The sequence below is a fragment of the Bacillus rossius genome, chromosome 1 (assembly GCF_032445375.1).
Source record: "Bacillus rossius redtenbacheri isolate Brsri chromosome 1, Brsri_v3, whole genome shotgun sequence".
In the NCBI taxonomy this organism is placed as follows: Eukaryota; Metazoa; Arthropoda; class Insecta; order Phasmatodea; family Bacillidae; genus Bacillus; species Bacillus rossius.
The window spans coordinates 296,036,249-296,058,351 of NC_086330.1; the positions used below are offsets into that span (position 1 = coordinate 296,036,249).

The 22,103-nt window shown below is 37.1% G+C and overlaps 1 protein-coding gene and 1 long non-coding RNA gene across 3 annotated transcripts in view; one reads left to right on the forward strand and one right to left on the reverse strand.

Moving 5' to 3' along the window:
* LOC134527771 (uncharacterized) overlaps nt 1-22,103 on the reverse strand; it is a 263,429-nt gene that overhangs the window by 240,605 nt on the left and 721 nt on the right. The window contains exon 1 of one of the 2 annotated variants that reach the window (XM_063360704.1): nt 2,768-2,802. The exons of the other annotated variant lie outside the window; for it this stretch is intronic. Coding sequence (XP_063216774.1) covers nt 2,768-2,787 — 20 coding nt within the window. The 5' untranslated portion in view covers nt 2,788-2,802. Of the gene's footprint in view, nt 1-2,767; nt 2,803-22,103 lie in introns of those variants that run through there. 2 annotated transcript variants of the gene reach the window in all.
* LOC134527770 (uncharacterized) lies at nt 13,927-20,761 on the forward strand. Its single transcript, XR_010074266.1, has 3 exons — nt 13,927-14,068; nt 14,182-19,978; nt 20,092-20,761. It is a non-coding gene; the product is annotated as an uncharacterized LOC134527770 (long non-coding RNA).

The window sequence follows — 22,103 nt, forward strand, 5'->3', positions numbered from 1 at the left end:
TTACTATATTACTAGAGTTAAAACAACATTAAAAAAAGAAGCCCATATGATCGAAAAAAATCTAAGCAGTGTGATACGTTCTCGTCTCAGTAATTCTATCTCACCAATATACGCTAGGCTCCAAATATTCAAAGCTTCATACATAGTTCCAACAGCTATAATGCTTCAAAGCTCCAACAGCTCCAAAGTTCCAAATGCTCCAACAGCTCCAAAGCTCCAACAGCTCTAAAGCTAAAAATCTCCAAATCTCCAACAGCTCCAAAGTTCCAAAGCTTCAACAGCTCCAAAGCTCCAAAGCACAATTCGCTCCAACACGTAATGTTCACGCAATTGACACGCAATGTACGCACAATATACGGAATGAATACACAGTACACACAGTAAACGGAACGAGCACGCAATATTCACGCAAATGCCGCGCAATACACGCAATGTACACTCAATGTACTTGCTATGACCACGCAATGTACGCACTGGACACGTCATGTAAATACAATGACCACGCAATGTACACGCAATGACCACGCAATGACCACGCAATGTAAACACCGAACACGCAAAGTATACACAGGACACGCATTTAACAAAAATGACGTACATTTGGACGCAAATTCATTTCAGTAGGGTGCGTCCGTTAATTTTACGTTATGATACAATGCCTCAATCAGTCATTGGCTACAACAGTGTTTTGGCTCCTAAAATCTATGACGTCAAAAGTATTGGACTCCAAATAGTCTTAGGCCTAACGCTATTCGACTACAAGGCTACGAGACTTCGAAGATACATGGCACCAACTGCTCCAACAGCATTATGTTATAAGATTGCAAGGCTACTTGGTTACGTAGCTACAAGTCTACGAGGCTCCAAGGCATCATGGAACACAAGGCTACGAGACTGCGAGGCTACAGGACTACGAAGCTTCCAGAACACGAGGCTACGTGGCTACGTGACTATTTGGCTCTGACTATAATAGCACCATTCAGTAGTGAGAGTTAATTTATCTCATGCAAAATAACCTGTTTAAAGTAGTGTCGATTCTTGTCAACAGATGACACCACATGCTGCTTACAGGTAAATACTATTTAGTTATTTTATGCGGGATGCAGGATGCTCACTAAGGATTACAAAAGAATGATAGATTCGCTAACCACTAAGGAGAACGAAGTTCGTCTTGCTTATTAGTGATTTTCTTATGTCTCAGATCATATTATTATATATATGACTGAGTAATGGTATTGTCGTTTGAATTTCACCTGATAAAATTATTACATGTGATGATTTAGGAGCAGAAATACAATTAATTAAATTTAACTCTGAATAAAATGACATGACTCATTAAGTAAGAAATCCTTCATGCATAGATCGGTTTCTCAGAAACAACCAGAAGCACTTGGAGAAACCACAGGAATAATCAGGAGCACACGGAGAAAACCTTCACACATATTTGTTTTATATCAAAAAATCACTGAAAAGTTTTCTTTGAGAATTTTTGGCGGGATTATTTTGCAAAAAAAAAATGGAAATTTTGGCTAATTTTGAGAAATTTTGGCAAATTGTTGCAATTTTTGTAGGTCAAAGGTCAAGGTCAAAGTTCAAGGTCAAGGCCATCCAAGATGGCCGCCGTGACGTCAGAATACAAGATGGTGGGCGTACACTCAGCTCATCACCATTAACTCTGCGCCAGGACATACATTTACATACTACTGGTGTAGTAAAGTGTTTGGGGAGGGTGAATAGGTGTTGAGAGAATAGACTAAATTTGGTGGTACAGGTTAGAGTGTTGGTTATGGGATAGAAAGGATCCAAAATTGTGGAATCCAAGATGTAATTTTCTAAAACTCAATATGGCGGAATTTTCTAGAAATAAATGGTGCTAGTGAAGTTACAGTACAAGATGATGGAGTCAAATATGGTGATCGGGGTCATGGTCATGAAAGATGGTGGTCGGGAATAAGGTCACAGGTCAAGGTCATCCAAGATGGCGGCCATGACGTCTAAATATAAGAATTCGGATACCCCGGCTCCGCACTCCGACTCTATGTATAGGAAATAATATTATATATTACTATCATGTGCTCTTAACATCTTTGTTTGACGCAATGGCGTTTTTAGGATCATTTCAGGTGAGTTCCTTTCGAGTTATTAAAAACATACTCCATGCATTGATTTTACACACTACAGGTTGTTTAGTTAACCAATTGCTAACCAGAGTGTCTTTAACATTAGAACAGACAGCTACTCCATAGACTAATATCGCAATAGAACCAACTGGACATTTAAAAACTCACTACATTCATAAAAGAAGAGAAAAAAATACTTGAAATATTTCCTAATTTGAAAATTACGGTGTAAATTGGGTAAACTTCGAATAACATTAATCAACTTTGTATCTGTGAAATATAATAAGATTTGTGTCGCAAAATAAGTACATGGAGACTCTAATAACAACGCTGTATTTGTAAAAGCACAATAGTGTCCATACGAAAGTTGTTACCGAATTCAGCTATTCTTTTTATAATATTAATTCTACGAATACGCAATACATTTAATTAAGAGTAAGTGGAGATATATATATATATATATATATATATATATATATATATATATATATATATATATATATTCTTAGTTAATAGTTCAGTTACAGTGCCAGTCGTCTTCAGGTTCAACTCATAGTGAATTTGACCAAGAGAAAGAGACAGAGAGAGAGAGATACTTAAAACACAAGTGTAAATACTTATTTAGGTGAATGTTTCCCTAAACTCACCGGAAGAGCGTAGACAGCATGGTGAACCCTACAGCTGGCTTCGCTTAACTGGTCGCCAGAACCACAGCCGTCATTATGCTTCAGTCGAGCTATCAGGGCGGGCGTTACATTTCCGCTCTTATGCAACTTTTGTAAAGTTCCCTTCACTTATCACTTTTTTAACCAGTTTTCGTATCAGCGAACACAGGTAGTTCCCCAGCAGGTTTCCTGCTCAGCAGTAGAAGCTATGCTATTCATAAGTTCTATTTTTTTTAATTTACTAATAACAATTTATACAAATTATTTTTGAAAAATATTATGCAGGGAAACAAAATCTCAATTAACAATAAATTAATGAATTTCTCCATCATAAAAGACCCTTTTATTAAAAAATTTACTTCTTAAGCGCGTTATGAAAAAATGAGTGAAATTTTAAGATGCGCGCGCATCACTGTAACACAAAATTAACAGGTTGAAGCTGCCCGCTGAACCACTCATTAAGTATCGAAAAAAAAGCTACCAACAAATAGAAATAGAACCTCTATTAGTCACGCATATTGGCACGCTCGTCGCCTCTGATCACTATATCATATTTATAACATTTATCCACGTTTCTAGTTTCTACATTCCCAACACGTGTTTTAGTTTTATACAAGTGCGAATTATACATGTTCTAATAAATTATATTCAGTAGTAATTTAAATTGAATATTTTGATTAATATTATTTACTATTCGTAAATATTAGTAAAAAAAATTGTGCCTTTATACTTTTTCAAGTGCTCCAATATAATTGAGGTTTACTATCCATATTATTTATTGATATTAATTAAAATATTATTATTTACTATAATTAATACTAAGTATGTATTATTAAATTATTAATGTTAAATATTTATTATTGGTTATTTATTATTTACAAAATAAAGAAATAAATAAATTAAAAATTTAATAAAAATTTGTGATAAAAATTAAAATCGAACATGAAATTAAAATATTAATTTTTAATATTTATTATTAAATAAATAATAAATATTTATAAAAATAAATTTACAAATTTAATGAAAAATTTTGATAAACGTGGAAAGTTAATATTAAATTAAGAAAATAATAAATATTAAAAAAATGAATAGACTTAAATTAAATTTTTGAATTTAATATTAAATATATTTATTTTATTTTAAAATATTAAATATTTAATAATAATAAATATTTAAAATTAAGAATATTAAAATATTTAGTACAAATTATGTCATATATATTTATTCTCTAAATTTTATTTATAAAATTGTTCAAATTTAAACTTAACTTTATTGACTGTGTTGACTATCTTTTTCCAGCCCTTTTATTTTTTATTGTAATTAATTATTTGCATGCAATTAAAAACAATTTTTTTGATGCCAAAGAAGTATAACTTCTCACGCAAGTACATAAGTACACGCACCCATTTTTTTTTTTTTTTTTTTGTAAATAGCTACCTACTTCTCGATATTCGACTGTACTACGATTACAGGCCACATCTCGCTCAAAGTTCCATTAACTTTATGACCACAGATTAAAAAATATTTCTACAATATCAAAATCTTTAAATGCTCTCATTACTTTTTAGTATAATAGTTACGTTTAACCTTGTGTTAATTCAATTTAATCCTTAACATGTCATATATATTTTCTTTATTTCATCAGTAATATGACTATTCTAGTCCCGAACATAACCGAATTTCGCTGCATTCTCGTGCAACTTCATGGTTTGAATACATACAACAACATTTCGAGATTTTATTATTTCCACGATTTTCGAGTATCTTAAATGTGACTGTATTACAACACATACAACCTTTGATTATAGCAAAAATTCTACCCTCTCGGAAAAAAACAAATAATATTTTTTTTGCGAGAGTTTGATTTATGTAACACACCTAAACCAAACGATATTTTACTTTCAAAACAGCTAAAAAAAATCCGAAGATGCCGACAACATTGGGTGTCTGAGATAGTTAATATAAGGTCGTTCTATGTTTTTACTACCGTGAATCAAATATTTCTTCTGAAGTTTTAGGTAGTGTAATAAAACTCACTACAGGGCTAAGTGCGTGATAAAATTTTTAACGAGGCCTCAAAAAAAAAATTTATCTCGCAAACGTGGGGCACTAGAAACAGTTTAGTAGTAAATATTGAATTGAATTACTGAAGGAAAAAAAATACACCGCACATTCATGATCAAAATAATAACTATACGAGAGGATCAATTAGGAATTGTCGGTAGTCACAACAGGGCTTATTCCTTACGAGTAAAATATGTCATAAAAATTGGGTCCTATTCTTAATATTTACGAATTGATAAGAAATATAAAAAAAAGAATACAATAACCCATTTGAAGGTAAACACAGTGATGTCGGTCACCTCGCAAGAGGCCATTGCTCACACAGGCACATAAAGCTGCGCGTATTCAATGGGATAGAAATCACAGTAGCTGACTGGCAAAACGTAATGTGGTCTGACAAATAACGTCTTTCCCTGTATTCCAATGACGCACGTCATCGAGTGCACCGAAGGCCAAATGAAACATTTCAGCCTTGATGTGTGCAATGACAGGTTCAAACCGGAGTTAGGTCTGTGATATTTTCGGGGTGTTTTTCGTATCGTGGATTAGGCCACTAACATGAACCGGTATATTTATTTAAACATTCTGGATGATCAGGTGTTGCCATTTAGTTTACATTTGCATGATGAGAATGCATTTGATACCCCGAATTTTCTAAATTACAACAGCAAAGTTCATCGGGTTGGATGCATATGTGACTGGTATTATGAACACTCCCCCACCCTATTACATCTCGATTTGACTTGAACCCCATTGAAAATCTGTGGGCCAGTTGGTACAGCGAGTAAAACGCCGACGTCCTAGCAATTTGGTGGAATTGTGCGTTCAAATCCTCAGCGAGTGGCTTAACCTCTCTCCCGCAACATAATCTTGATTGTGGCGATAGTTTGGAAGCTGGCCCCTTAACGTGACACTACCGGCAGATCAGCGAGGTATCTCTGGTGGCCTACCATTCGAGCATGTTTTATCTACAGCTATCTCAAGGCTCGCCCGAGTCATGTGGGTGGAGGGGGAACCACGTGATTTGTTACCTGACCTCACAACCCCTCCTTCCTCCCCTGGAGGCGGGGAACTAACTCCATGCTTCTGGATGGTTCAACAACGAAATCGATGCCAACCCAAGGATTGGCCAGGTTTGGCCTGTAGTGCTCAGAGTCTAGGAAGATGACCTGCACTGCTCAGAGTCTTCGGAGATGGCCTGCAGTGCTCAGAGTCTTCGAAGATGGCCTGCAGAGTTCAGAGTATTCGAAGATGACCTGCAGTGCTCAGAGTCTTCGGAGATGGCCTGCAGTGCTCAGAGTCTTCGAAGATGGCCTGCAGAGTTCAGAGTATTCGAAGATGACCTGCAGTGCTCAGAGTCTTCGGAGATGGCCTGCAGTGCTCAGCGTCTTCGGAGAGGTGGAAGTGAATCTCTCACATCCGACTACGTCACGCTTTCGTCACGCTGCCGTCATCACGCCACCCAGCAAAGTCACTCTGCCCGACGCACACCGAGCTACATGTTGGACTTAGATTCAGAAATATTAAGCTGGACTTTTATATTTTTGCAAGTAAGTTTGTACTTAGCCCTATGAGCGCCGACGTGCCAACATGAGTGAGCCGCAGAAGAGGTAACTGGTCATTCGTTCAGAGACTCGTTGACGTGACTCACGGAGCAAGTTGCTACTCTCTGAGCGAGTAATTTCTGACAAACCACTCAGTGGAATTCCGACCTTAGGGTGAGGGCAAACTATTATTTTTTACATAAAATTATTTTTTTCATCACCCAGGGATCGATCGCATCAACCAGTATATTAATTGCAAATTTATTTAATGAATTTTGACATTTTTCCCGGATTTCTATCTAAATAATTACGAATTTCCAAGATGGCACACAAATGTCAAGATGGCGGGCGCCTCAGTAATAATAAATTATTACTGCAATCTAGCAGGTAAGAATTAAACTAATATGATGGCAGCGCACTCTAGCAGACGAAAACAAGATAGTGGCCTACAGCAGACATAAATAAGATGTGATGTCATACCAGCTGATGATATATACCTTGGCATTAGTGGTGGGAGATCAGTCTGTTGGCGGCTTCCATGGAGGAAGGATCGGTTGCCATTTTTTTATTTTTACCCTTACCAGGTTTGAAACTGAGGACTGCATGATGTAAGTGCGTTTTTTTATATATTTTTTTCTTACATTTTGATCAATTAATTTGTTTTATATATTTTAAATTTTTTCCCGAATTTCTAGCATTAAATTTACGGATTATCAAGATGGCGGCTATAACGATATGTGCAACAGTGTTTTTTTTTTAATTTTTACTAAAATTGTATTAATTATTTTTTCCATAAATTAAATTTTTTTTCATTAAAATCGGATAGTAAATAAAGATTTTCAAGATGGTGGTCCTAATAAAAATTGAAACGGTGACATCTTAATTCAAAATGGCTCCCATGGCATCCTAATTTTCAAGGTCATTACCTCGGCGGCTTAGAGTGGCTAGCTTTTAGGAATTTTAAACCGCTTTTAGGAATTTGTGTTCTTTCTCAGACATAAAGTCTTGAGTTTTTTTAGAATTCCTAATTTTTGAATTATCATTTTGTTTGAGTTTTTTGCGGGATGTTTTTCTAAAACTTGGAAATTTTAGTAAATTTTGGCAAATTTTGAAGATCAAGGTCAAGGTCATCCAAGATGACCACCGTGATGTCTCAATCCAAGATGGCGGATGGCTCGTCAACTCCATACCCTGAACCCTACGCCCGGAGCCCCATTCCTATACTGCTTTTGTTGCTGACTGGTCAAGCCTAGCTGATAAATTAATGTAGGTACCTGGACACAGATTATGTGCCTGGCTACCAAAAAAGGCATGCCTGGTTAATCGACTGTTGTGTATAACTCTCTTGAAAACACATGTGAAGGCATGCAAAGGACTCGCTTCGCCTTTAAGAAGACAGTAGAAATCTAGAAAAAGCTTGTAATTAACATGTTTGTATTTTTATAATTTATGTAATAAATTTTATGTTTGTAAAATAGCTTGTGACTTTTCATTTCACAAACCTTAAACTTTTGTAGTATTTTTAATTAAATTGCCCTTTTTGCATTGACCAAGGATCGAACCAAGTACAGGAACTAATCGAATAGGTATCAGTATATTGATTGCAGATTTGCTTGGTGAATTTTGGAATTTTTCCCAAATTTATAACTAAATAATTACACAGTTCCAAGATGGCGTTCAAATATCAAGATGTGGGTGTCACAGTAATAGTAAATGATTACTGCGCTCTAGTGGGTAAAACTTAAGTTTACAGGAGACCAGTGCACTCTAATACACGACACGTGTACTATGTGATACTAGCACTCCTTGTATCGATTACTGAAAACAATATGGCGACAGCGCAATCTAGCATGTGATGTGCGTTAACTAGCATTTTTGGTAGCAAGTATTGAAAATAATAGTGGTGGCTCGGTCTCGAACAGGTGATGACATCATTCCTTTAAACTAAAAAATATAAGTTCGAATATGTGTGTTATTTTTTATATACCTTATTTAATTCTCAGTCTGGTATATGTCCCGATAGCCGTGCGGTCAAATGCGTATGTTTTCCAACCCAGAGGACAGAGCTGCGTTGGTTAGAATAATAGCACTTCTAATGTATTTTGCTCTGGTAGGTAAAAGAACGTCGACCTTATGTGTTGAGACAGAGCGATGCTGGTGCTCTCTAGAAACAAACAGCAGAAACAAAGATATCGTTATCCAAGATGGCAGCCTCCAGCAGACCGATGGCTTCTGTGTAGGAAGAATCGGTGGTCATTTTTTTTATTATTTTTGCCCTCAACAGGTTTGAACCGAGGACGCCATGACGTATGTGAGTATTTAAATAATATTTTATTAAAACTGTTTGAAATAAAAATTTTACAAATTTTAAAATTTTTCCCGATTTTCTATCACAGAAATTGTGGATTTTCAAGATGGCGGCCGTAACGAAAATTGCAAGATATAGAATCCAATATGGTGGCCGTAAAGTAAATGTGTAACGATAACGTCATACTCTTCCAAGAGGGCACGCGTATCGAAACATGCAACATTTTAGAATTCAAAATGGTGACTGAAACGATATGCGAAACTGTGTTTTTTTTTAAGATTTTTAAAATTTTATTATTTAATTTCTTTTTATACAGTTTAAAATATTTTCATTAAAATGGATACTAAATAAAGATTTCCAAGATGGTGGCCGTAACGGAAATTGCAACGGTGATGTCATAATCCTAGATGATGCTTATCGGAGGCTTTAGACATGAATTCTTAAGCCTCAATAAGGAATTTGTGTTTTTTCTAAGGCAAATGTCGTTTGAGGTTTTTCGAATTCCGAATTTTTGAATTTCTGAAGAATAAAACGGGAGATTTTCCCTCAAAACAGGAATTTTTCCCTCGAAATTGGGAAAAGTTTAAGAATTTTTAGTCATTTTGAGTCATTTTTTTAAGAAATTTTGAGTACAAGATGGTCGCCGTGACGTCACAAATTCAAAATGTGATTCGTCCCTTCTCAATTCAAGCCGAAGCCAGGCGCCGTACCGTCATTTAAATACTACTTTTGACGAATATTAATAATATGTAATAATGTTTGATGTTTATTATTAGCGAGGCCTCAATGCACCGTTTGATTTAATAGTTACCATCACTGATAGTTTTGGAAGGGTAAAACTTAGAATTTTTAAGCATCCTTCCGGCCCAGGGTGTTGAAAACTTTGAAGACAAGAAAAATTTTACTACTACAATCAGTAGTAAATATGATTTTGACGTGACAACGTATAATAAATCGATGAACGCCGGCTGCATGCACTAAAAAGTGTCCCGTTACGCAGATTGTTCCGTTACGCGGTGTCCCGTTACGCTCTTTGTTCCGTTATGCTGTGTCCCGTTACGCTCATTGTACGCTTGCGCCGCACCGACAGAAGTGAAAACTTAAAACTTTATTTATAAATGTGTAATATGAAATAATTTCTACGTCAAATTTACGTAAGAAAATTAATCTATAACTAGTAGGATAATTTCAAGTATTTATTATTTTATTATTAAAAAAACTAGCATCTGTCCGCGAGAGCAATAATAATAGGTTATGTTACAATTGACTAAAATATTATGGTGATTCATATAATTGATTATAGATATTTGATTACAGTTTATTTATATGAAAACTTGTTCATAATCAGAGGTGCCCCCCCCCCCCAAACACTATGACTCACGCCCCCCTAACCTAATTATGCGCCCCCCCCCCCCCCCAGAAATTTTTTATGCCATTTTATCAATGATTTACTCAATTATTTTATAATATTATACTTTTTTAGTATTATATTTTATCACATTTTGCATTAATTAAAACTGATTTTCTAATAATAATTTTGGTCATATCAGGTAATATTTCCATCCTGAACCGACAGATGCCAAACTGCTTTTGTTGAGGAAAGTGCGGGGTTGCCAATTTGATTTACAAGATCCCTTTCAATTATCAAAGCACCAGAAACGTATTTTCACATTAGAAGCTATAATTTTCTCGTATTTTAACCCCCCCCCCCCCCTGAAATTTTAATGACGCAGTCTGCGTCGTTACCTCCCCTTGTGGGCACCCCTGACATAATTTTATTTAAACTTTATAGCTAAACGCCAGTTTTTAAAATTAATTACAAGTCATCTACACGTAAACTGTTTCGTCGACTGTTTATAAAGTGAAGTGAAAAGTTAATGTGGTTTACATTGCTTATTACAACAACAATTTCGGCAATAAAGGTTAATTATTCTTGCATTTTAAAAATCGGATTACTAGTATAATTTCAAGTATTTATTATTTTATTATTAAAAAAACTAGCATCTGTCCGCGAGAGCAATAATAATAGGTTATGTTACAATTGACAAAAATATTATGGTGATTCATATAATTGATTATAGATATTTGATTACAGTTTATTTATATGAAAACTTGTTCATAATCAGAGGTGCCCACCCCCCCCCCCAAACACTATGACTCACCCCCCCCCCCTAACCTAATTATGGGCCCCCCCCCCCAGAAATTTTTTATGCCATTTTATCAATGATTTACTCAATTATTTTATAATATTATACTTTTTTAGTATTATATTTTATCACATTTTGCATTAATTAAAACTGATTTTCTAATAATAATTTTGGTCATATCAGGTAATATTTCCATCCTGAACCGACAGATGCCAAACTGCTTTTGTTGAGGAAAGTGCGGGGTTGCCAATTTGATTTACAAGATCCCTTTCAATTATCAAAGCACCAGAAACGTATTTTCACATTAGAAGCTATAATTTTCTCGTATTTTAACCCCCCCCCCCCCCCTGAAATTTTAATGACGCAGTCTGCGTCGTTACCTCCCCTTGTGGGCACCCCTGTCATAATTTTATTTAAACTTTATAGCTAAACGCCAGTTTTTAAAATTAATTACAAGTCATCTACACGTGAACTGTTTCGTCGACTGTTTATAAAGTGAAGTGAAAAGTTAATGTGGTTTACATTGCTTATTACAACAACAATTTCGGCAATAAAGGTTAAATATTCTTGCATTTTAAAAATCGGATTACTAGTATAATTTCAAGTATTTATTCTTTTATTATTAAAATAACAATGATTCTTTTTTATTCATAAAAGTATGCAATCATTTCATCAATGTTTTGTTATGACGTTGTCACGTTAAATATCGTCCGTAAACCGACTTTACAGACAACCAATTTTTTTTTATCTAATCATTTTGGGGGTGAAAAAATTGAAGATTTAATCGGTAAAACAGAGATCAAACAGATAATGTTTCCGTGTTGTGAAATGCAGTAAAAGCATTGTAAGTAATCATTGCACAAGACCCCTGAACATTGTTTTCCTTAAACTTACCTGCCACCTTCAATGAAATAACATATATTATAAGAGAATAAAAATATTAGAATGATAGTGTTTTAGTGTTTGGTAAACAAGAGTACTCTGACGGAATAGTTTATTGATTTTGATGGCGAACTCATGGTCAAGTAAACAATATTTTCGTGTATTTTACCAGCTAGCCCGACCATTGACCACCCCTTCCCGTTCATTATTTGAATTGAAAATAATAATTTTAAACTGAGTGTTTTCATAGAAATAAAATCATTCCATGGCACCCATACCGTACAGTAAGTATATTTTATGCATATACTTGAGTGTTGTAGACGCATTAATTTGCATTTTGTAAGTTTTTTCTACTGTTTATGTGTATTAAAAGGGTTTAATGTGGAATAAATTCTGTGTTCCAACCAAACATGATTTATGTGTGAAATGCAGAATTGGCATTCTAAGTGGAAGCCAACAATGTTAATAACACATCAGCAAGGCATTAACGTTAAACATCATAACTAATAATTGTTTTGTTGTCAAAATGGCAAAGGGTCGTTGGGTATCATTCCCATTTAGAATTCAATTATTAACATATGCAAAGATTAACCATCCACTCTCGAACTCTCTTCCTGCATGTAATACTACTGCAAAAGCTTTATTTGAAAATCTGTCGTCACGATATCTTACTAATGCAGGTAGGAAGTAAGGTAGTTGGTGTGTACAATCTTTGCAATGTTAATACTTGAAGTCAAAATGAGAACCTCCCCTTCCCCATCCCGCCTTTCCTATCTGAACAGCAAAACAATTTTTGGTGATAATGAAGTTAAAAGCTAATTTCATGCAGATATATGGCTATTATGTTGGTTTACCAATATTTACTGCATGGTGGCATCTTTACGAATCTTCCAAGCGGGTTCGTTTCAAGCTACCAAACAAACTTCTAGCATATTAGCCTTTATACAGCTGCGATTTGTTTTGCTATCCAATTGCTAATCAGTTGATTAAAACTTTAGGACAGACACCCACTTCATAGACTAATACCTCCATGGTTATTCATGTACCGCAAAATGGCTGGGTGTCTACTAACAGCTTGTTGTCGACGATACTTAAAACCAGTTAAAATGTTTTTAGAAAATCGTGTGCGTGGTGTCCACGCGCGACAGAAGTTAAACTTCTCTTTGGCTGAGGTCGCAGATATATATATATATATATTGTGCCGTTAATTAGTAATTTCGACACGACATATTTTAAATTTTTATTATGATTTTAAATTTTTTTTGTGTGGAAATTTGATCTGCTCTACTATAGTGTGATTTTACTTTGTTAGTCTGGTGTACTCCTCTGAGTTAAACCTTGTCTCAGTGCTCTGAAGCCCCTGTCCCATCGGTGTATCGGATATTTTGCTGGCCTAATCCCTGACTGGCAGACAGCTTACCATTTCCCCCGCCTTCAGTCACGCCTCAAGCCTGTAATATCATTTCTCTTCGTGACCCAAACTGCATATACAAGCCTGTAGCTTGCAGGCGACCAGTTCTCAGAGACGAGCTGAGATTGGCCTTTTTCATCACGTATTAGTGTTAAGTTCGCTCCTCTGCAGGCACGACGGGACGTAGATTCCCAGCAGCGTTACATTTTACCCTCACCCCCCCCCCCCCTTCTCAGTTCCAAGTAAGACCAATGACCGGTCGTAACCCCCTGGGCAACAGTGACCGTTCTCATGGTCTCCTCGCAAAAAACTAGTGCGCCAGAACTGATCGCAAGCGCTACCTAGCGACCAAGTCGCGAACTTCTCCGCTAGCCTACCCTCTAGGGCGCCAGAGAGCAGCACCTGCTTTCCCTTGAGTTATATGGACGCCGTGAGCGAGTCGATTGTTTTCAACTCAGACCCCTCCGACAGAGTTCTCTACTGTCGCCCAGTGATGCCAACTTCAAAACTCCTGCCAGAGTTTTTTTTCGCCCGCATTCGGGCAAGTTCGGAATCTTTCGGCGGCCCAGACCCCCCTCCACCTGTAAGAGCCGGCGCCCACTTTTAATTACGAGACGCGGTTTGCCGCGACACAGACCAGCGCGCGTTACGTTTGCAGACAGATCTCCGGCGAGCTCAGAAGACTCTGGAAGACTTCATCCGACCGCTAGCGACTATGTAATCGTCCTAAATAAGGGATGCTATCCCTCAACTAAATTCAAGTAGATTAGTCTGTTTGCATAGTGTTAGTAATTTTTTTGTTTTGAAATTTTCCCTTTTAATTTTTTTTAACTATGAAGAAATCATCCGCGCCCAGCCGCGCAAATCGCGAGCTACGGACCATGGCTGACTCCGCGATGGCAGCTAGAAGGCAACTCCCCTGTTTTGGTGAGTGATAATTCGCGACCTCCCCTACCTCCCCTTAGATTTTTCCGGGCATTTCTTGCCCCATGTACTGTCTGTATTCAAGTCCTAATCAGTCTTGATTTGGATTGTTACAGTCAGGGGTTCGACCTCCCAGCGATGCACATATTCAGCTAGATTCGAGATCCAGCAACTACTGGTGGACGAATTGTCCATCAGTATGTTTTTCGGCAGTCCGAGATCCACCCATTAGAAGAAGCAGCTTCTTTCCATTCTACAGTTCGGCATTTTTAACACCACACCTGGAAGACTCGGGTGATATGGTTTCTATTTCTATTCCCCCCCTTTTTTAAAGACAAACCAGCGATAAGTGACTATCCACTTAATCCACTGATATGGTAAACTAATCAGCGACAAATTTAATGTAGTAGAACCTTGCAAGTTGTAATAATGTATCAATACAATGTACTTTGTTTTAAATAATCGCGGGCCGGCCCCTTTTCATTTTCTTTTGTTTTTTTTTAAATCTTTGAAACTTGTTAAAACCTTTTGTATGTAAAGTAATGGAAACAAGATAATTCATCAGGGCAAATAAAACAGGGAAACTATAGATCAAGATAATCGTGTAGTTTTTATTTATTGATTTTAACGATCCACCAACTTCCTCCTTGCTTGTTACAGGAAGTTCCTAAATTTTGTTTGTTCCCCACCTCGTGCCGCCTCTGGTAAATCAATTTATTTAACTTATTTTTTTTATCCAGCAAGTTTCCAAGGCTCTTTTTAATTAATTCAAAATAATTCAATTTTGAGGCACGAGGGGTGTTACAAATTGGTAGCAGAGCATGGTTTCTTATAAAAATGGTAGCAGTTAGCATGATTTGATCTTTGCTACAAGTTGGTAGCATAGAGCAATTTTCTGCTTCATGTTGGAAGTTGGTAGTGTTTAACGTGGTTTGGTTTATATGCATATCCAAATAATTTTAATTTTTAATTTGAAATTTCAATTTTAAATTTGAAACATAATGTAATATATAACTATATGGTTTTTCGAGTTTATTTAGACTCAGATTGTATGACATATTGTTGTAAGTCCTAAAACTGGCACCCAACCTGATTCACCCAAAGTGATTTAAATTAAAATTTTGTCGTATTTTATGTCCCGCTCTGATTGTGTTTGCATGCGGTGAGACACCGCGCAGCCCCGTCGGTGCGACGGCCCTCAGGCATCGTGCCTTATCAGGAGCGCGTGTCATTCTCCCTGTCATCCTCTTCACCCCTCCCCTCCACGCCTCACCGGCTGGAGGAGGCAAGGTCATGTCGTTGCCCCCGTGTCCGGCAGCGAAACAATGCGTTGCCATCTTGTTTGTTCCTCACGGCCGACAGTGCCCTGAGTTTGTCTAAATTCCTCCTTTTATCTGTGTTTTTTTTATAACACATCCGCCTGCAAACCAGGCAATCTTTGTAAAAAAAAAAAAACTCATCATAGAAGTCCTTTCGGACATCGGGGTATCTTTGTTTTGTCTCTCGGCATCTTGCGCGCGCCGACATGTTATCTCTTCACCACATGACAGGGCCGCCAACCGCGTGGAACTCTTTTCTACTCCATCCACGTACCACGTGTTTTGTAAACAAACTACCCATGCTTTGTATGTCCTAATAATATAATTTTATGTCACAAAACAAGCACTATAAATAATCTATACTGCATTAATTCTAGCAGCAAAGTATTTTCTTAATCTAGGGAAACGTAAATTATAACATAATATGCTTATATAACTTAAAATAATATTAACAATACAAATAATATGATAATATAAATATTTTGTTTTAGCCAATGCTAAGAAACTCCCATTGTTAACATCTTCTAAGTATCTTAAAATTAACGATTAAGTATTTTAATAATACATAAAATAAATCTAAAAAAGGGTCCATTCTTAAGTAACATAAAATAAGAATATGCTCATAAGTAATTTTAACAAGTACTCTAATCCAATTGCATCGTTCACAAGCAAAGTGAATATACTTCGACGTACCATTTCATTGTATCACCATACACACCCATGTGCCTAGCTTTTGTTTAGATTTATTTTGTGATCACCCAACGAGAGGTGCAATCACTCATGCCTTTAAGGAAAGGTTACTGAATTAAATTGTTTATATACACGGGTCGAATCCCCAATACTTTTTACGCTACTCATGAGGTGAGGAATTTATTGTAAGATAGAGTACTATACCTTTTTTTTAACGTCGAGTTTTCTATGAGCAATTTACCAATTAATCTAAGAATGCAAGGTAAAGGATAAAAAATATTTTTGTAATTATGAATTTTGAGTAAACAATTTATTAACTTTTATATTTTTTTGGATCGGTGTTAATTTCCTTTATAAGGTGGTGTACAGTTATGTATTTAAAACATCTAAAAATTTTTATAATCCATTTTCATCCAAATTTGTTGATCTTTCGGGTTTCAAACCCGAACTAACTCAGGGGTGAAATTCCCTCGTAGGTCTCTCTGCTTCAGCCTGATGGTCTGATCAACCGTCAGAGCTTGAACATATTGAGCCTATGTGAGTTAAGAAATGTAGGTCCGGGACAGAGGTGTACTTCGCTTTTTAAGCAAGTCATAAATTCATATCATTCGTCTGATCCATCGTCAGATTGTGCAGAGCTATGACTCAATGCCTTCGACTTCTTATGGACAGCGAAACAATTATGTACAGGGGTTATATTCCCAAATTTAGTTTGTAAGTTACGGGTTACCATACCCATTTACAGGGGTTACAATCCCCATTAGTCACTGAGTGCTCAAGGACGCATTTCCCTTGTTTCGGCCTCAGTAATTTCGGCCTCCCTCACAGCGCCCATTTTGTGTTCCTACACGATATCAAATATCTGAGATCAACAGGATGAATTTCATTTCATAATATAGCAAAGACATAAATAGTTGTAAGCATACAGGTACTTTAAATTTAAGCTTTGAATTTAATATTTTTTATTTATTAAATGATTTTAAGGATTTATTTTAAATAATTCAAACCAAGTTTAAATGGACTCTTTTTAATTATCAACCTTGTCTTGGACTTATAAAGTGTTACAGTCAAAGGTCATGTAATTAATTCTGCTTTATTACAAGTAGTAGGGCAACAGGCATCCTTTTTTTGCTCGATAATAATAATATAATCACGCATATAAAAATAAGTTTTTCCCCGAAATTAAGCAGCTACGAGGTAGCTAGTCTTATTTTAATATTTATGGTAATCACCGAGAGTGGTGAAATACTTTCAACCCCCAACGAGAGGTCCACTTAATTAATTTGGGTATGTTTGAGCATCCCGTTTCTAGGCTAGCACAAGCTAGGTAATTTAAGATATTTTAATTTTTTTAATTTTTACATACGTAAGTTCAGTCTTTAAAAAGCTACTTGACGTAAATAGTTTTAATTTTTTTACTCAGAATACCTCTCTGATATTTTTTGAATCTTCATGAATCTTGTTCCACGATTTCATATATTTAATTTCTGATTACGTTCCTTTTTTTAATAACCATAATTCGTAAAGTAATCAAGAATAATGTTTGTAGTGTTTTTTTTGTACTGATTTTGCGTTAATACTTGTACATGTTTATTTCTTTATTTTCCCTTGCACGTAAATGTGATGTACAGTGACGTGCATAGAGTCTGAGCACTGGAGCTGTCACATCTAGCCCGTTTTTCTTTTTTCTTTTGCATTCTACCCCAAGGTTGTATTTGTTTTACATCGTTATCGATGAGATTGTTTATTTAAATAAGAGCTACGTGACTTCCAGACGGCAAACTGGTTTCATTTATGTGTTTTTCTAAAATAGGAGCTAGGTCAAGCTAGCCAACGAGCGGCGCAAAAGTTAGGGTCCTCTGAGCCAACGAGCCATGACCAAGGTCCTCTGAGTGAAATATCTCATGACCATTTTCGAGTGTTCTTTGGGTTACATTCCCACCACTCATCTTTGGACGGCCTATGTTCAAACCCCCTCTCAGGCAGTGCGAAGTCAGCAGTCATGGAAGATCTAACCGCTCTATTATAATTTATCCCTTTTTGATTTATAATTCTTGGTTTATTGCATTTTACATTTCTTTAAATAATTTAAGTTTGAGTGCGAAGAGTCGTTAATTTATCGTTTTGTTTGCAGAATACTTTTAAATAATAAATAGTAGATAATAATAATAAACATCAGAGTGGTATGCACTGAAATTTCTTAATTTATCGAATATTTTAATATTTTAAATTCATTAATCTATACGGATTGTTGATCTTTTGGGGTTTTCATCCCCAATCATTTAAAATTCCGCCAAGGGAATTCCACCCTTAGGTCCTGTGTCACTCTGGGACTGAGGTTCTGTTTCGCCTTCGGGCAAGCAGCAAATTTGACCGTCTTCTCCATCGCCTGACTGTGCAGGGCTCAGTCCCAATGTCTTCGGCTTCTTATGGAAAGACTATTTTCAGGGGTGCACAAATCCCCACCTTTCATAACTGGCACCCGACGGACCAAGTTCCGGTTCCGGCCCAGTGTTTTCGGCCCGCCTCACAGCGCCCATGTTTAGAGTATTTGTCACGTGACACCATTCCCAACATCTGAGATCAACTCTCCTCATGACATCATTCACCGTTAAGGGTAATTTAAATAATTATATACACTTTCGATTTTATCAACATATTTTTTTATAAGTAGTAGGATACAGGCGAACCTGGTACTAGTTTTACTGAGCAGTGTAAGTGTTGTTTTTTTTTCCCTATATGCTCCGCATTCAAGCGGGGAAGTATGTGCTGTTATTTAGTAAATTCGACACGATATATTTTAAATTTTTATTATGATTTTAATTTTTTTTTGTGTGGAAATTTGATCTGCTCTACTATAGTGTGATTTTACTTTGTTAGTCTGGTGTACTCCTCTGAGTTAAACCTTGTCTCAGTGCTCTGAAGCCCCTGTCCCATCGGTGTATCGGATATTTTGCTGGCCTAATCCCTGACTGGCAGACAGCTTACCATTTCCCCCGCCTTCAGTCACGCCTCAAGCCTGTAATATCATTTCTCTTCGTGACCCAAACTGCATATACAAGCCTGTAGCTTGCAGGCGACCAGTTCTCAGAGACGAGCTGAGATTGGCCTTTTTCATCACGTATTAGTGTTAAGTTCGCTCCTCTGCAGGCACGACGGGACGTAGATTCCCAGCAGCGTTACATTTTACCCTCACCCCCCCCCCCTTCTCAGTTCCAAGTAAGACCAATGACCGGTCGTAACCCCCTGGGCAACAGTGACCGTTCTCAAGGTCTCCTCGCAAAAAACGAGTGCGCCAGAACTGATCGCAAGCGCTACCTAGCGACCAAGTCGCGAACTTCTCCGCTAGCCTACCCTCTAGGGCGCCAGAGAGCAGCACCTGCTTTCCCTTGAGTTATATGGACGCCGTGAGCGAGTCGATTGTTTTCAACTCAGACCCCTCCGACAGAGTTCTCTACTGTCGCCCAGTGATGCCAACTTCAAAACTCCTGCCAGAGTTTTTTTTCGCCCGCATTCGGGCAAGTTCGGAATCTTTCGGCGGCCCAGACCCCCCTCCACCTGTAAGAGCCGGCGCCCACTTTTAATTACGAGACGCGGTTTGCCGCGACACAGACCAGCGCGCGTTACGTTTGCAGACAGATCTCCGGCGAGCTCAGAAGACTCTGGAAGACTTCATCCGACCGCTAGCGACTATGTAATCGTCCTAAATAAGGGATGCTATCCCTCAACTAAATTCAAGTAGATTAGTCTGTCTGCATAGTGTTAGTAATTTTTTTGTTTTGAAATTTTCCCTTTTAATTTTTTTTAACTATGAAGAAATCATCCGCGCCCAGCCGCGCAAATCGCGAGCTACGGACCATGGCTGACTCCGCGATGGCAGCTAGAAGGCAACTCCCCTGTTTTGGTGAGTGATAATTCGCGACCTCCCCTACCTCCCCTTAGATTTTTCCGGGCATTTCTTGCCCCATGTACTGTCTGTATTCAAGTTCTAATCAGTCTTGATTTGGCTTGTTACAGTCAGGGGTTCGACCTCCCAGCGATGCACATATTCAGCTAGATTCGAGATCCAGCAACTACTGGTGGACGAATTGTCCATCAGTATGTTTTTCGGCAGTCCGAGATCCACCCATTAGAAGAAGCAGCTTCCTTCCATTCTACAGTTCGGCATTTTTAACACCACACCTGGAAGACTCGGGTGATATGGTTTCTATTTCTATTCCCCCCCTTTTTTAAAGACAAACCAGCGATAAGTGACTATCCACTTAATCCACTGATATGGTAAACTAATCAGCGACAAATTTAATGTAGTAGAACCTTGCAAGTTGTAATAATGTATCAATACAATGTACTTTGTTTTAAATAATCGCGGGCCGGCCCCTTTTCGTTTTCTTTTGTTTTTTTTAAATCTTTGAAACTTGTTAAAACCTTTTGTATGTAAAGTAATGGAAACAAGATAATTCATCAGGGCAAATAAAACAGGGAAACTATAGATCAAGATAATCGTGTAGTTTTTATTTATTGATTTTAACGATCCACCAACTTCCTCCTTGCTTGTTACAGGAAGTTCCTAAATTTTGTTTGTTCCCCACCTCGTGCCGCCTCTGGTAAATCAATTTATTTAACTTATTTTTTTTATCCAGCAAGTTTCCAAGGCTCTTTTTAATTAATTCAAAATAATTCAATTTTGAGGCACTTGGGGTGTTACAATATATATATATATATATATATATATATATATACATACATACATACATACGTATACACGTATGCGAGTGCTGAATTATGCTATTGCGCAAGTATGCGAGTGTGAAAGTATGGAAGTATGCAAGCGTGCATGTATTCTGCGTCATTTCTACCTCTCCCTTGCCGTCTCCTACCCTACCGGTTCCCCCACCACGTATTTAATTATTCCTCTCGTGAGATCGGAATTTCCGTAAGGCTCGGAATTGTAGCCCCCTCAGCAAAGACGTATCACTTAAAACTGAGATGTAGCTTGTACGCTTGTGGCCAGGTGAGGTGAGGTGCTAGAGACAGCCCAGTGAGCGCGGAGGGAGGCCGGGGAACCAGAGTGGTCGCGTCGGGACGCACTCTTGCCACCCCAGCCCCTCGCTCCTCTCGCCACCTCTCGCCACCTCTCGTCGTGTCTGCGGACCTCGATGGGGCTACGAGTGTGGCGGGGAAAGATAGACACCCAGGCACGTCTTCTGGGTTCCAAATATTTTAATGTTTTTTTAAAACATCATGTTGTTTTGTTTTCAATATTTGGTTTTGTTAAAGCTTGACATATAACACAAAGTAATGCCTGCAGTCAACAGTGACTGGCTGCTACAAACAGTGTTCCCTGAGAAGTCATTGTCAAGTATTTAATTCATTCTCGGGAATGACTAAAATGTAATAATATAGTGTCAGGAATCACCTGCCTCAATCAAGACGTTTTTAACATTGAACGATAAAAATATGGTTTCGGCATAAAAGCCCAATATTTCTCTTCTCCGTTGCTATCTCTCTCCACCTTGAAACTCTGTCTCACACGCTATGTTGATTTATTCGGTATTTTCATCGTTACTTTTATTTTATTGGGCTTTTTATAACATTTTAACTTGATGCCTCCCTTTTATTTGATCTCTGCCACACATGTTTTCAATGGACAATCACGAACAAGGGGAGTGCACGATTTGGGAAAATAACTTCGTTATGACACTTGGTATATAAGTAGGGTACCTTTAGGGTGTTGACGTCTTTTAATAATAAAGCGCACTGGTCAGCCGATTCAGAGAAAAAAGTCTTTTAAAATTGACTAGTTAAGTTATATTTAATTTATCAAAAATATTTCTTAGATATTTCAATTACAGTAATAATTAATTTAATCACACCAGTAATACAATAATTCATAATACAGTAATGTGTCATGTACAAAATCATCTTTTCTTGATGCTACAAGATGCCAAACAATTTTTTTTTGTTTCCAGTGTTTTTATGATAATTATCATCCGTTTTTTTTTGTTTTTAAAACAAAATATAACAACATT